The 14,372-nt window shown below is 42.5% G+C and overlaps 1 protein-coding gene across 3 annotated transcripts in view; it reads left to right on the top strand.

The window, feature by feature from the left end:
* The first annotated feature begins 2,376 nt into the window (after nucleotides 1-2,376).
* The window catches only part of KLHL13 (kelch like family member 13), an 81,080-nt gene continuing 69,084 nt past the window's right edge, over nucleotides 2,377-14,372 (top strand). The window contains exons 1-2 of one of the 3 annotated variants that reach the window (XM_082062003.1): nucleotides 2,377-2,503; nucleotides 12,506-12,570. Coding sequence is in view for 1 of the 3 variants with exons in the window: in XM_082062002.1 (XP_081918128.1) it covers nucleotides 12,564-12,593 (30 nt within the window). In the remaining 2 variants the exon portion in view is untranslated. Of the gene's footprint in view, nucleotides 2,504-12,505; nucleotides 12,594-14,372 lie in introns of all 3 variants that reach the window. The other 2 variants (XM_082062002.1, XM_082062004.1) reach the window with 2 other exon arrangements.

The following is a 14,372-nucleotide window of genomic DNA, read 5'->3' as shown; positions in this document are numbered from 1 at the left end:
TTATGTATAAAGAACTTGCCTTGTAAATTGCTTTATATTGGTAATTTTGTATATTTGTCTCATGCCATGATTATACTGTGAGATGCCTCTCAGAGAGTCTACAGCAAATTTAAGGCGAATTTATTGCAGAGAACGTAACAAATATCAAAGCTGTGTAGAACAGTATGCTTAGAACAGTCTTATTAATAATAAAATAATATTTGAGTAGCCTAATACATGTATTTTCAATAAGAAATCCTTCGTGGCAAAGTCTAGGTTGGCTGAACAGAGCTTTCCAGCTTTCCCCAGCCCTGCTGGGCTGTCATCTCCTGGGGCTCCCAGAGGCTCATCTATGGGTTTTGGTGCTGAGAACCTCCAGGTAAAACTTGGGAAAACCTGTCTGTTTTTAAAGGTGGAATCATTAGAACACTGAAGCACTGTTAGCACCTGATTTACCTGCCAAGTCCTTAGCAAAAAAAGTGGGTATATTCAACTGTGAAATGAGGTGGAACTGGGTTGTAAGAAAAATACCTTCTACTATGTAAGTAAGCAAAGAGAGTCAGAAAGTTCCTGTGTGGTTAGAAGTGGGGCATCCGTTTGAAACTTGGAAAAAGATCCCATGTTAAATGTACATTCAAGACACTACCTTGCCTTAGGAGTTAAAAGGGCTGCAAGAGCATTGTATCTAGAGGGTTATTTGTTTTATAGTTTCAGTCTAAATGGCAAATTTCACTTCCTTTCTAATGGAAATAAACAAGTAAAAAAGTAAAGACCTCACTTTTACAACCTGCTTTTTGTAAAGCATTGTGAGTGAGCACATTCCAAGACTCAAGTTGTTCTGTTTGGGAACATTTGTGAAATATCAGGCGTGTTGCTATGTCCGTATCTCTTCTCAGTGGAGATGTGGTCCTCCCAAAGTTTCATAAAGATAGGTCAAGATCGGCACTGGCTTATGCAAGAGGTCATTTTTAAGGACAGAAGTAGGAAAAATATACACAGAAATGCTTTCTTCTGCAAATGAGATATGGGATTTCTTGTCAGCTTGAGTGTAGTGATGAGTTAGTTCTCTGTGCCTGAATTTGCTTCAGTTGCTGTCAATGATGTGAAGAGAACAGAAGTGAACCTGAAACTGCCCATAGCAAAATCTGTTAGAGTTACTTAACCAGAATCTCTTTGGCTCCGAGACACATGATGCACAGGCTTTGATAAGACAATTTTAAAAATTTCTAGATTAAAGACAGCTTTAAAAGCAAGCAATGTTGGAGATATGCAGCTCTAAAATGGTGTGGTATGGTTTCAAAGGTTCTTTAACCTTTCCTTTAGGGTTAAGGCTGGCATCTTTAGAGCCAAGGGCATTTATCAAGCTGAAATAACAGAGCTGCTGTGAGGACATGGTTGCAGTCTTGGCTGGAAGGCTACCTATGGTTTCATAATTAGTTTTGCATCGAGTTCTGCCCTGAATTGCATTGCTGAAATTCCTATAACTTCATTAGAGCTGACTGGGTTTAACTAAGGTGTTATTTACCTGAAGATTACCTACAGTCAAAAATTTGCTGATTGTTGGGAGTTCAGTAATTAAAGCTATGTTTACAGGAAACAATACAGGCAGAATGGCAGAAGAACAACACTTCCCAAATCAGAGTTGCAGCCACATGAAAGAGAGAAGAGGACTGTGAAGAAACTTCAGGGTTACTGTCCTGCAGTGTTACAGCAGTGGGGGAAGCAATTCTGAGCTTTCCAGCAGTAAACGCTGTGGTCAGGAGATCAACCTGGGGCTGGCTTTCACTTGCTAACATTGCTGGTCCCAAATTAATCCCCTGGAGAACACTAGGACGTGTTTTTGTACATCTATGACTTGCATTGGCTAAGTCACGAAGGACCGTTGCTATCTCTTGCTGTGTCCTCCCTGCTCTTCCAGCAGCTCTCCTGACACATCGTGCTCCTGCACACAGCCCTGCTGGCAGAGCTCCTGCCCTTGTGCACCCTGCCCGCCCCTCCCCCCCGCCATCCACCCACCTCTTCATCCACCCATCCATCCATCCATCCACCCACCCACCCACCCACCCAGCCATCCACCCATGCTTCCATCCGCCTTCCCTCCCATCCATCCATCCATCCATCCATCCATCCATCCATCCATCCATCCATCCATCCATCCATCCATCCATCCATCCATCCATCCATCCATCCATCCATCCATCCATCCATCCATCCACTTTGCCCCTCGAGAGGCTCCGAGGGCACGGAGGCCACGCCCCTTTCTTATAACCCCGCCCCCCTCCCCAGTCGCCCCACCCCCTTTCCCGCCTCCTCTCTAGCCCCGCCTACCCCTCCCCGCCACTGCCCCTAGACGCATGCGCATAGGCCGGCGGCCGCCATGTTGGCGCGGGCCGTGACGCGCGGTGCCGGAGGCGGGGCCAGGCGGCGGCAGGCGGGCGCGCGGAGCGGGGCCGCGCTCGGGACTTTGGGAGCGCTCCGGAGCGGGGCCCGCGGCCGGCGCCGGGCGGGCAGCCGCGGCCCGCAGGTGAGAGGACTGCGCGGGGGGTGCTCCTCGGTTCTGCCTCGCTCGGTGTCCCGGAGAGACCGGGGGTCCTGTGTCCTGCGGGGCCTGTGCGGCCGCGGGCCGGCCGGGGTGTGAGAGCGGGGCCGCACTGTCTGAGCGGTGCGGGGCGGCGGGGAGGGGGCTGCCGTTCTGCCCAGAGGACGGGCGAGGGGAGCGGTGTGTGCAGCGGGGGTGCCCTGCTTGCACTTGGGGGGGCTGTAACCTCTGTGCGCGGGGAGCGCAGCGCGTTGCAATGTGGGGAGAGCCCGTTCGTGCGGGAGGAGAAGGGGGTTTGCTCGTCGGAGTGCCCTGCGGGGGGAAGCGGAGGGAGCTCTGTGTGCAGCCCAAGTGTCCGTCCCCGGGGGGTGAGGTGGCCCGGGAGGAGGCGGTGAGGGCGGGCAGGGGGTCCCGGGCGGGGAACAAAGCAGAGCCGGACCCGGCTGGTGGGCTTCGAGCCTTGCCCAAAAACTGTATTCAACTCTCATTTTCCAAGCATTGCTTTGCAGGCTTTGTAATAGTTTTCTTCCTTCCCTCGACCCTCTTTGCTCATCAGTGTTTATTGTTCCCTCGTCTTTAAATAGGCCGGTTGAGGTCTGAGTGCAGGAGGGAGTTTTAGGGATTAGTTCTGAGATGCAGCCATTAGAAACAGCGGTGTAACTGTAGGTTGTAATTAAGTTGCCGGTTTCCTCTTCTTGTACGCATAAAATTTAGGCCAAGCTCTGTTTTTACTCAGTACTGTTCAGGACTTTTTGCCTTCGTATGAAAAGTGCGATATTAACTTGAGAGCCCTTGGAGTCTTCACTCAGGCCCTTTGTATAATTCAGGAGATGCAAAGTGCACATCTTTTTCAGTTTTGTATGGCAAAGGGCTCTTTAACTGGGAGGTTCTGAGTGTTTAATGAAACTGATGCTGTGGACCTGCTGTGAAGTCTGCATCAGAAATGTCTCCCTTACCCATTTAAATATGGCTCATCCATTTGAATAGAATGAATGCCACAGAGGAGTCTTCCTTATTTTTTCTCCAGTGAGCTACACATAGAGATAATGCTAATGAAGAACCTTCAGGGTGCTCTCCCCACTTCTCTGATTTCATGGTAAAGCCTGTTCTGCAATCCCATTTAATACTGGAATATGCTGCAGAGTGTTGATAGTAAAAAAAAAAAAAAAAAGTTTGGGTAGTAACTAGGATTAAATGCTATACTGACTGCACTGCTTGTGATCTCTTTGATTCTGTGATTTTCAAAATTGTGATTTTAAACAGTTGCCTTCACTTCTGAAGTTCAAAAAATTGTAGTGAGCTGCCAGCACAAATTAGCATGCTGCTCTGCTTCAGAGAAACAAGGCTGTTTCTAGTGAGCCTTGGCTTGACACCAGGTGTCAAAAATGAATTAAAGTGACTTTGCCTCAGCCAGCACAGTATCATTATTTTTACTATTATTATTTTTTTATTTTAAAGAGTTTCTTCTGCTCTTCTTTAAAAGATTCAGTAAACTGAATCCACCTGAAGCCATAGTTCAGCTGTACCTAATCTGTGGCAGTAATGGTGGCTTGGGGAATTCTGTGACTTGCAGTGTCGCTGGCACAGCTTTTGACTGTGCCAGGTATGGAGCAGATCGGCAAACTTACCCAGCTAGAAAAAAAGGATCATGCAGAGACTCCCTGATGGAGTCTGCAGTGTGGTCCTGTAAATGACAGGACACCGTGTCCACGGGCAGATGATGAGCTCTGGGACCATCGCAAACAGCCTGTGAGGATTTGGCTCTCTCAAAGCATGGCTGAGCGGGGCGAAGCTGAGAGGGAGGGTGTTCAGCTGATACTGCTACAGAGGCAGCGTGTGAGATTGATGGTGAATCTCCTTCATGGAGATCTGACCGGGCTCATGGGGGGAGTGAAATGGAGCTGCTGCAGAAGTGGCTCTTGTGCTGGCACGTGAACTGCTCGGAAGCATGGTGGAATTGACCATAGAAAGTAAAGCCTTGCCTTTTCTCCCCTGAACTCTAGTAACCTTAAATGTGTTTGTTTTTCTTTTTTCTTTTGTTTTGCAACAAGCTGAGAAAAATGTTGCTGTTCCTTAAAAAAAAAAAAAAAAAAAAAAAAAAAAAAATCAACAAACTATCTCATGTTGAGTGTATCTCAGTGTAATATGATGCTTGTATCTGTTTCTTTGATAGTGGTGATCAAGCTGAGGATGTCTGGATCTGAAGGCATAACCTCTGCTGTCTGAATTCAAAGTTCCAATTATGTTACCTCAAGGGCTGAATGTTCTTAGTGTGGTCCAGCTATCAGAAAGGGGTAATGAGTTCACAATATAAGGAAACATGTTCATAGAGACTCCAAATGAATTTGCAATGTGTTCTGCCAGGAGTGTTTCTGCTGTCACTGCTGTAGCAGCTCCAAAAACACCACAAGCAAAGCTATCACAGGTGCCTTGCTCTTTTGTAGTTATTATATTGCTGAAGTAGCTGTGATGCTTAGTACATAGCTTATTTTTCTTTACTCTTTTAGTTGGTATATCTGCGCCAGCAAAACTTTCTGAGAAACTACCACAGCAAAAACTGAACAGTTATGGAGCACTTGTTTAAAGAGCTAGCAGCCTCAGTGAGAGTATTCAGTGTTTGGCTGTTTCACGATGTCAATAGTACAAAACTTTTCTAATTACTCTTAATAGCTTATGAAAGTTGACTTTGATGGCCTCGGGCTAGGTTCACAGGGGTAGATGCCTTCGTCACAGGTCTGGTGTGGTGTATATGGGTGTCAGTGTGAGTGGGAGGAAAAAGCTCAATGTGTTCTGCTTTCCTTTCAAGATTCTCTACTTTCAGCTTTTTTTTAATTCTCACAACTGTATTCCATTGTCAGAATACTGGATGGAAACATTTTGATGGTTTTCTTTTTAACTGCTTGTGATGCAACAGGTTTCTTAAAATTGGGAGATTAGAGATAAATGAATAAATTAAAAATGCTAATGTGGAAAAGACTTTTCTTAGTATATTTGCTATCCCTAACCAAAGGATCTTTGAAAAACTACGAAGTAATTAAGCAATGTTAGATAGTAGTCTCTGGAAGAGACTGTCTCCAAAGGTTTTACACAGTAGTAAGTGGTTTGGGGTGAAGATGCTCTGTATAGTGCCGGTAGCCTGTATCCTGTGTCAGAAGGATCTGACAAGGGAACTAAGCTGAAAGTGCCTTGAGATGGGTGGTACGGGGAATTACAATGTGTGACTTGGTATTGGTGACTGGAGTTTTTCAGCAGTGGATTTCTTCACGTTATCTTTTGGATTATGAGGTAGAAAGGGATCTCTTTGAACTCAAGAGGAGCTTGCAAGCTGGGGCGAAATTTAAGTTTGACTCCTTTAATTGGCATCTGTGTTTCAGAAAACTAGCAGTAAGAAACTGCAAAAGATTTCCCATGTTCAGTGTCTTGTAATGAATTTGATGCCTTCCATGCCTATTCTGAGAAGGCGTTTTTAAGTGAATCAGGTGTACCAATCTTTTGAAGAATGCACCAGCCATTGATTTGTGTTGTCAATGTTTTTGCTTTATACTTGCTGTGGGAAGTATGTAATTTTGTTTCCTTTTGTGGAAACAGTGCTTTATTGTAAATACTAATGACACTGGTCTATGATTTCTGGGGGCTTTTGTTTTAACGACTTCTTTGTGATTGATGCAGCTGCTTGGTGGTGTGTTCTATAGTTGTGAAATGCGTGAGATTTATTTGGCAACGCCAACACACTCTGCATTTTGAAAGCTATTCCGCTCGGTTCTTTTAATAAGAAATATTTAAAATATGAGAAATCATACGCACAGGTGAAAGTAGAAATGAAAATAGATTGTGAAGAGAAGTTTTGCTTTCAAAGAAGTTCTCAGAGTTTTTGGCCCAACTTGTAGTTGTTTAAATTTTGGGGAAACTTAAAACCTTTTTCCATTTCTAAATTAAATAGTATGCATCTTACCAGGTACCCCACATCTACTCGGGCCGTCAGGTTACGAGTTATGCTGTGCCAGTCGGCACAAATCATGCGGGAATGTGTTGCACAAGTCTTGCACCAAGGATGTGATGATTTGAGTGCCTGTCCTAGCTCCGAGGACTTAAAAGTAAATGTTTTAGAACTGCTATTGCAGTGCTCAGCATCTCAGCATGTTAGTCCTGTTATGAATATAAATTTCTATCTTTGTAAGAAGCAAGGGAAGAATTTTGTTTTGTTATTCTTGGTGAGAAAGATAAACTGAGATGGCCAATTTTATCAGTCTGTATCATTCAGAAATTGCAGACCGGGATTTAGCAACATGACAAATGAAAATTGTGGTGCATTGTAAATGAGCTTGATTACATCTCCATCTGGTCAAGTGCGAATTGTTGTTAGGAGGATGATGAAGTTCCATGTAATGAAAAAAATAAAGCAGAATTTTTGAGGTGTCCCAGTGATAATGGTGAAATATTATACAGAATCCCATAGGTCGAAGCTAGGATAAACATGGGAATTTCAGCTTAGTTCCTTTTTCCTGATTGCTTTTTGGGACCTCCATGTCAGTGGTCTCTTCTAGTTTCAAGTTGAATGTGTTCCATGTGCATTTCATTTAGCATCGTGGGAACTTTGATTATTTTGAATAACTGACCTTATCTGATAATGCTAATGTGAAATATCCAGCAGTATGTTAAGATGATGATCTGAAATATCCAGCAGCTTTTTACTGTACTGGCACAAACCCCAGCTCTCTAAGGTTGAATCTCTATTTCTGTTATGCATTGTTGTAGTATATTTTCGGCATATTTAAATAATTCTGTAAGAAATAAACGCAAAACATTTATTTTTAATCTTAAACTTATGAATAAACCTGCTATGGATTGAAAATTAACTGGAAGAGTCATGCTTGGAGGGCAAAATCTGATGCTAGAGGCTTTGGAGGCAGTTTGGTGGTGCAGGTACCGCATCTGGTGCATCCCTGGGTGGTCCTGCCGCTGATCTCCTGCTGCAGCTCCCTTGGCAGAGCTAAGGCTTGTGTGTGCACAGGGTGATTTCTTTCATGCTGCTTATCTCATGGGAAACTGAGCCACTTGGTAACGCTTTTATCAGTTTGCTAACTCACCCTGTGGCTACACCTTGCCATTGCTCTCACAGGTGTGGCTGGAGGTGAGTGGAGGGAAAGCAGACTCTGCTTCTCCCAGCAGATGCTGGGGACGGAGCATCCAACTCAATGCTGCTCCCACTTCAAACCAGTCATCTTTCCAGGTGCTTCTAAAGAGATGTTCCTGGGACTGCTGTTCTCCAGCTAGCTTTCCACCTGTGTAGGAGCTGGATGATCCGCATAAATTCGTGCTTTCAGTAAAATCTTTACATGAAAGCGTGAATTCTGCACAACAGTAAGGTAGGTAGAAAGCTTTTGTCTCTGCTCTGGAGGACTCAAAACACTGGCCTGCATCCTGCTCGCAGATGGTTTCTGGCTCCTGAAGGAGAGGGTGAAATGGATTGATCTTCTGCCTTGTCAACTTTTGGCTTCTCAGCGCCTGATTCTCAAGCAGCTTTGGTGTTACGAAACCGGGATGGTTCTGGGCAAGTTCATGGCTGCCCACAGATTTTGAATAGAACAGAGGAAGTGAGTAGCACATCCGTTATTTAAAGAAAGCTGTGAGTGGCACTAGAATCCTACAGACGTTGGCATGTGTTCTGTATATATGTATTTTTTTTAGAAGCTGATTATCCACCATGGTGCCAGAGTTGTAGAAGACTTGTATTAATAGTTTATCTCCACACCTCCCCTCCCTGATCATCTTTACTCTCACTGCTAGTGAGTAACTTTTTAAGTAGTAGCAACTAGAAGTTAAAAAAATACACATATGGGGTTATATTGCTGTCATTTATTAACAACCATATTTTATTGCCTGTGATGTTGGAAGCTTTTTAACAGGAACAGAGTGTAACCCGTTTTGTTCTGTTCAATGTTGAATTTGTAATTTAGCAGTGATGTTATAACTAGAAATTTAAGCTGGGCTCTTGTGTTTGCTGTTCTATACAGTGGAATTAAAGTATTTCTGCCAGGGTATATGCCCTATGAGATATATTTTATATAAACGAAAGACTTTGCAAGCTTACACCTTCAAACTGGAATTCGTGAATTAAACACTTGAGCTACAAAATAATTGAAGAATTGAAGGAAAAATCTAGATAATTCAACAATATTGAATATGAACTTACTGGGTTGCTTGAGTTGCCTTACGTTGCTCCCTCAGAGGCTGTGCAAATCACACCAGTCCCTTGTGGCTACTCACATTTGTCACGGAGGAGTAACGGTAAATGTGTAGGCATTCACTGTCTCTGTTCTTAATGAGACTTGGGCAATATAAGACACTGACATCTTTAGTGGTAGAAGGGCCCCTGTGGGGAGTTTTGTAACCCAGGTGAGACTTTGTACCATATTTTCCCCCTGAATCTGAAAATTTTGTCCTTAATGTCCAAAAAGGGAGTTTTGTTACTTAAAGAAGAGTCGTAATGAATGATAATGGTACCAGCTATCTTGGAGTTGGTGGCAGTGTCATTAGCTCAGTTATCTTGGTGATGGTGGTGGTATCGCATGCTATGAGAGGGCCTGGCCTGTGTCTTTGCAAGTAGGCTGATCTTTTTCAGGAATGGTTTAATAGCTTGTCTTAATATGAGGTTGAATATGTGGAGGAGCTTGCAGTGAGGCTCTCAGTGGGCCATGATACAACTCCCCCAGCATCCTCTTTTTGCAAGAAGATAGAGACCCAGACATTGGGTGTCTTTTTCTTCTACCACAATTCCTGAATTTTACTTCTTTTTCTTTATTAATAAAATGGTCTTCCTGGTTGGTATACCTGATGGCATGGTCTTCTAGAAAGTTTGCTATTTTTGGTTAATGTTAAATTTTAGGATTTCATACTTAACTATTTATTTAAGAAAATTTTAATCACTAATGAGAAACTATATTGCATGACTTTTAGTGAGTACACCTAACTTATGTTAATACTATCCTATATAGTCTGTCCTATTAACTTGTTTTCTTTAAAATTGTTGGCACTATTTAAGAGCCACAGTGATAGACCAAGACCTCGGTGTGATTGTGCTTCACATGCGCAAACCAAAAAGGCAATTTCTGTTCCCAAAACTTGTTATGCTGAAGGAGTCTTTGTTTCACCTGTTATTTTTGTGGGGTTTGTGTGCAGTGGGGGGTGGAGCGAGTAGCAGAATAACGAAACGGTTAACGTTGTAGGCAACATCTTAATAAGCATGTAGTCTATGGTGTAGTCTATAGTCTTTAGCCTATGGTGATGGCATTTTTCTCTATCAAAACTTGTAGCCATGAGGCAATTTGATTGATTTTACCAGCATCTCTTCCCTTTCTGTTGCTGTAGGTGCTCATGTGGCTGTCCCTGCTTGGGGGGCTCTGCGAGTTACATCTTCTCTGAGACTGGAGGGAAATTACTTCTCTGGAAAGGGCTTAGCAAATGTAAGCAAGAATCGCCTAACTCTTAAAATGCGTTCCTTGGGGGATGACAAAGTGCCAAGAGCACTAGTTTCTTTTGGGGTGCTGGCAGGGGTTTCTTGTCTGGTTTTGCTGTTGGCTATCATTCCTGGTTTGTAGAAAGAGTAAATATTTCAGTGAGGGGGCTGTGAACCTTACCTCTGGCAGTTGAGGCAATTATGTGAGCTTTTCTGCAGAATGCCAACCAAAATAAGCCGAGCTGGTTTAAACAGCCTGAATAATCACTCTTTGTATTGATTGATCCTGAGTAAATAGGTTAGAAAGTACTGAAGAGCAGCTCAGCTGGTGGCCTTCTGGCAGAGAGCAGGGACGAGCAGCTAAGGATGCTGAGCTCTTCCACCGCGCAGCTGTATGGAGAGGAGGAGATCCAACCCCATGGCAGAGGTTCACAAGCTAGAATGCTGTTTGACAGGCTGAAATGTGGCTTCTCCCCTGCAAATATCCCTGGGAGAAGGAAGAGATTTGGAGTTCATTGTCCTTGTAGAGAATAAGGGTATTTTTCTGGTTAGGCTGTAGTGATCTGCCGGTGTGGAGTGAAAGAAGAAGTGGTTAAATTCAGGCATGGTTGGTGGGATGCTGGGGATGGGTGGCAGTGATGCTTGTGCTGATGGGTGCTGTGGGGCAACAGGATCCTGTCTTCCCCATCTATGTACAGAAAAGTCCATGCTGTGGTTCTAACCAGCTCCCGTTGCTAGTTCAGATTGTTTATTCATTAGTAAAATTAATGGTAGGAGGGAGTTGGGCCAGAAAATGACAATGTGCGAGAGAAGGGGTTGCGTGGCAACAATTTACAATCCGGAACATGGAGTCAAGAAAAAATAATAGTGGAAAAAGAAATGGGAGGAGGAAAAAATGAGTGGGTTGGAGGAAGAAATGCTATCTTTGTATTGACTTTATTGTTTCAGTGCCATCCCAGATGTGTCTAACAAGTCTGACATTGTTTGAGATTTTCATTACTGAGAGCCTTTCATAAGACCTTCCACTGTGGTGCTTGTGCGAGTCCCCGGAGCAGCCTGACACGGCTTTGCAGAGACGCAGGTTATGCAAAATGCTCTGAGCGGGGGTGGTGGGAAGCCTGGATCTTACCCCCCACTTGAGGGCTTCTTGCCGCCTGGAACTGCTTTCTAACTTCTTGTCTTTCCGTCTTTTTTCAACAAAATGACTCGCGTAAGAGGCTTCTTGATGAATTGTGTGTGTCATCCTTGACACATTAACATTTTAATTTTGGAACATGTGTCTTTCTGATGGCTGTCATGCGTAGATGTGCCTATAGGAAAAACAGAGTAATTTGGTTTATTTTAAGGAGTATCAAAGGGAAGAAAGCTTCATGAAATAAGACTGCAATAGCCTCTCTAATCTTTAGGAACTCCTTTGCTTTGGTTAAGAAGTTTGAATGTCCCATAGTGATTCTTATCTGTTACTATTGGTTAACTTGTGGTTTCCTATGTGATTTTGTTGTTAGTATTAGTTTATTGTTTTAACTGGATGAATAATTTCAGGTTGGCAAGGGCTTGCAATTGCAAAAATGTTGTTCGTTCATTGAATTATGGAAGTGACCCTCACTTACTGGTGCTAACTGAATGTGAGAGTACAAGTTGCCAAGTGTAATGTTTCAATTTTCTTATTTTCTGAGAGGAAACCCAGAGGAAGTGAAAGCCGGCAGCATTGTTGCTGGCGTTTCCTCGCTCCGGTTTACGTTAGAATTAATTAAAAAAATTACTGCCGTTGCAAATGGCAATTCTGCTAATTGCTTTGTACATGTTGGGGTAACTGGCTGCCTTCTTCGTTTTCAACTGGACAGAGGGAAGGCTGTGTCTCTTCCCAAGCCCTGCTCTCCCCTTCTTCATTCTGGCCAGTAAAATGACTTCCAAATGGCTGCAAAACCTTTCGCTGTAATTTTATGCTGCTTCAACTCCGTTGTGACTGGTGCTATTTTGCAAGCCCAGCTAGATAGCTTCCTGCTGTGATAGCAACTATGGGTTGAATTTACGAAAAGCATGCCAGGCTTAGTATCATGGCGCAAGGTATTACTTCTGTTAGGACTTCAGTACTTCTTGTGACTTGTATGCGTTTAGTTATTTATGTAAAATGGTGACTCTGCTTCTGGGACGTACAGAGGGACTGTCTTGACTAATTTAAAAGCGAAAATTAGCTCTGAGTTTTTCTCTTCCACACTGTCATTGCAATGGATTTTTATTTGAAGCTGTGGTCTTGCAGAATTGTGTATTAAATAATCTGTATAGATGTAAAAGAGCAGGACACCACAGATTTGTAGTGGGTTATGTGAACTTTTCCTCTGGGCAAGAATTGGTGCTATCCAATTTTCCACTCACAGTGGAGATAGAGCTCAAAGAGCTGCAGAAGCCAATAGTTATCTCTGTTGGAGGTGCTGTACCCTGCAGTTCTTTAAAATAACCTCTATGGTAAATAATAATGTGTGAAAGTGTGTGACTGACTGTTTTTTTTCTCTTCCTGAACCTTGTTCTAGATGTCAAAATTAACCTGGACTACTTGGGAATGGAGAAACATAGCCCTGGGATACTGCCATGAACAGTAAGAAAGTTCAGATGCTTTGTGTATGCAAATCATTATTATTATTATTATTATTTTTTTAATGGCTGAATCCTAGTGAAATTCTTCCTGTTCAATTAACATAACAAGGCAACACATTGCATAGGTCTGTGTGGATTTGCTTCCAGCTTTTCGTGCAGTACAGTAAGTCGGGGGGGTTCAGCAGGGAACACTCTTTGGGAAACAAACTGGGGAGTCTCTGCACCCAGTCTGACACTGCGGGGACGCTACTGTGGGTGGGTTGTTACCAAATTATTGAGGTTGATAGTTGAAGGATGCTTCCCTGTAATGTGTAGTGATATTGTGAGGTTCTGTTGTTATCTAGTGTATAATTATATTGCGACTCTGTTGTCATGGTATATCTTGAGTGCAAATCAGTTTGAAGTGTTATTAGACAAATTAGCAGAAAAGTGAATTGCAAAGTGGTAAAGACGGCATTCTGGATGCAGTTTGTAGAAATGTAGTTTGGCTAAAGAAGTCTTTGGTCTGACCTTTCATATCTGACTTCTGTGTGTTGCTTTCCTTGTATGAAACTTTGTGTTTAGTAGATGCTGATTAAATAATTCATATATTCAAGAACACAGGCACCTTTAATTCTTGAGTGGTGATCAAAATATTTAGGTTGTCGGTATCCTGAAACTTTCTAGCTTGAAGGATACATAAATAAATATTTATATATGTATATAGCCTGTATTCTTTATATAGCCTTTTCCAGATGTTGCTGTAGGCATCCTTCAACTGATGCATTGAGAATTATTCTGATGAATTTTCTCAGTACCAAATAGATGACTTATGAGAGACTGTGGGAGTGAGTAGCATACTTGTAAAGTGTAAATTTTCAGCAGATGCTGTTGACGTTGTTTTTCAGCCTTCACTGGGACACAAATTAGAAGGCTTTTGTGTTGTTAAATATCATGACTTGGATATACATGGATATTGGAAATGAACAGCTTTTGGAAACTCTTGTATATAAGCTCTTTGCAACAGTTTAAATGCTTAACATGCAAACGTCCCAATGAAAAAGATTTCAATTTCTTTTGTAGAACTCTCTGACCATGTCATGTTGAATTTTTCCATGGTAAGAGTGTTTTACCCTGGGCTTTCAAAAGCTGGTTAATACACTTGAAATACTAGGCAATGTTAATACCTTGAAAATCTCAGAGATTTAATTTGAAAATACTGTAATTGTTAAATTGTGGATCAAATTATGTAGCCTTAGGTCATTTATCAGAACAATTGATAAAGACACAGGAAGCACTGAGTTCTTTGTACAAAATAGTGAGTGCAATGCAAGGAGATACTTCTCAAAAAGCTGAAAGCAATAAGTCGTAACAGTTTGTTCAGCTTAGCTGAGAAAGACAACTGTATACGTGTGTAGATTATTAAATAGATAGCTTTGAAATCTTACTAGAATGTGGCTGAAGCTTCAGTTTACTTTTTCTGATTGTGAATAGACTGAACTATCAGTTTTAAGCTGTGCTGGTCGGAGGGTGAAACATTCATTTTAAACTGTCCTGTATAACAAGCTTTACTGTTTGAAGGGTAAGGCAGGAATTTTGCTGGTCATAGATTTGCTTTGACCGAAACCTTGTGGTTTCTTGTGGGATTCAGAACAAATGTATGTCATATCAGAGAATAATCATGCATGTACAGTGCAGTTAAGAGGAATTTTAAGGATGGAAATAGTTCTCATTACAAATTAGGAAACCAAGAAGGGTCTTGGTTTTGTTTTTTCTGCCTCCTGTCAGTCAGTTATCTAAAAGTTATGTGGTTTCTCTGACTCT

The sequence above is a fragment of the Streptopelia decaocto genome (genome assembly GCF_964273445.1).
Source record: "Streptopelia decaocto genome assembly, chromosome: 10".
Lineage (NCBI taxonomy): Eukaryota > Metazoa > Chordata > Aves > Columbiformes > Columbidae > Streptopelia > Streptopelia decaocto.
Note: the sequence above shows the minus strand (reverse complement) of the source record. Positions and strands in the feature narration are given on the sequence as shown.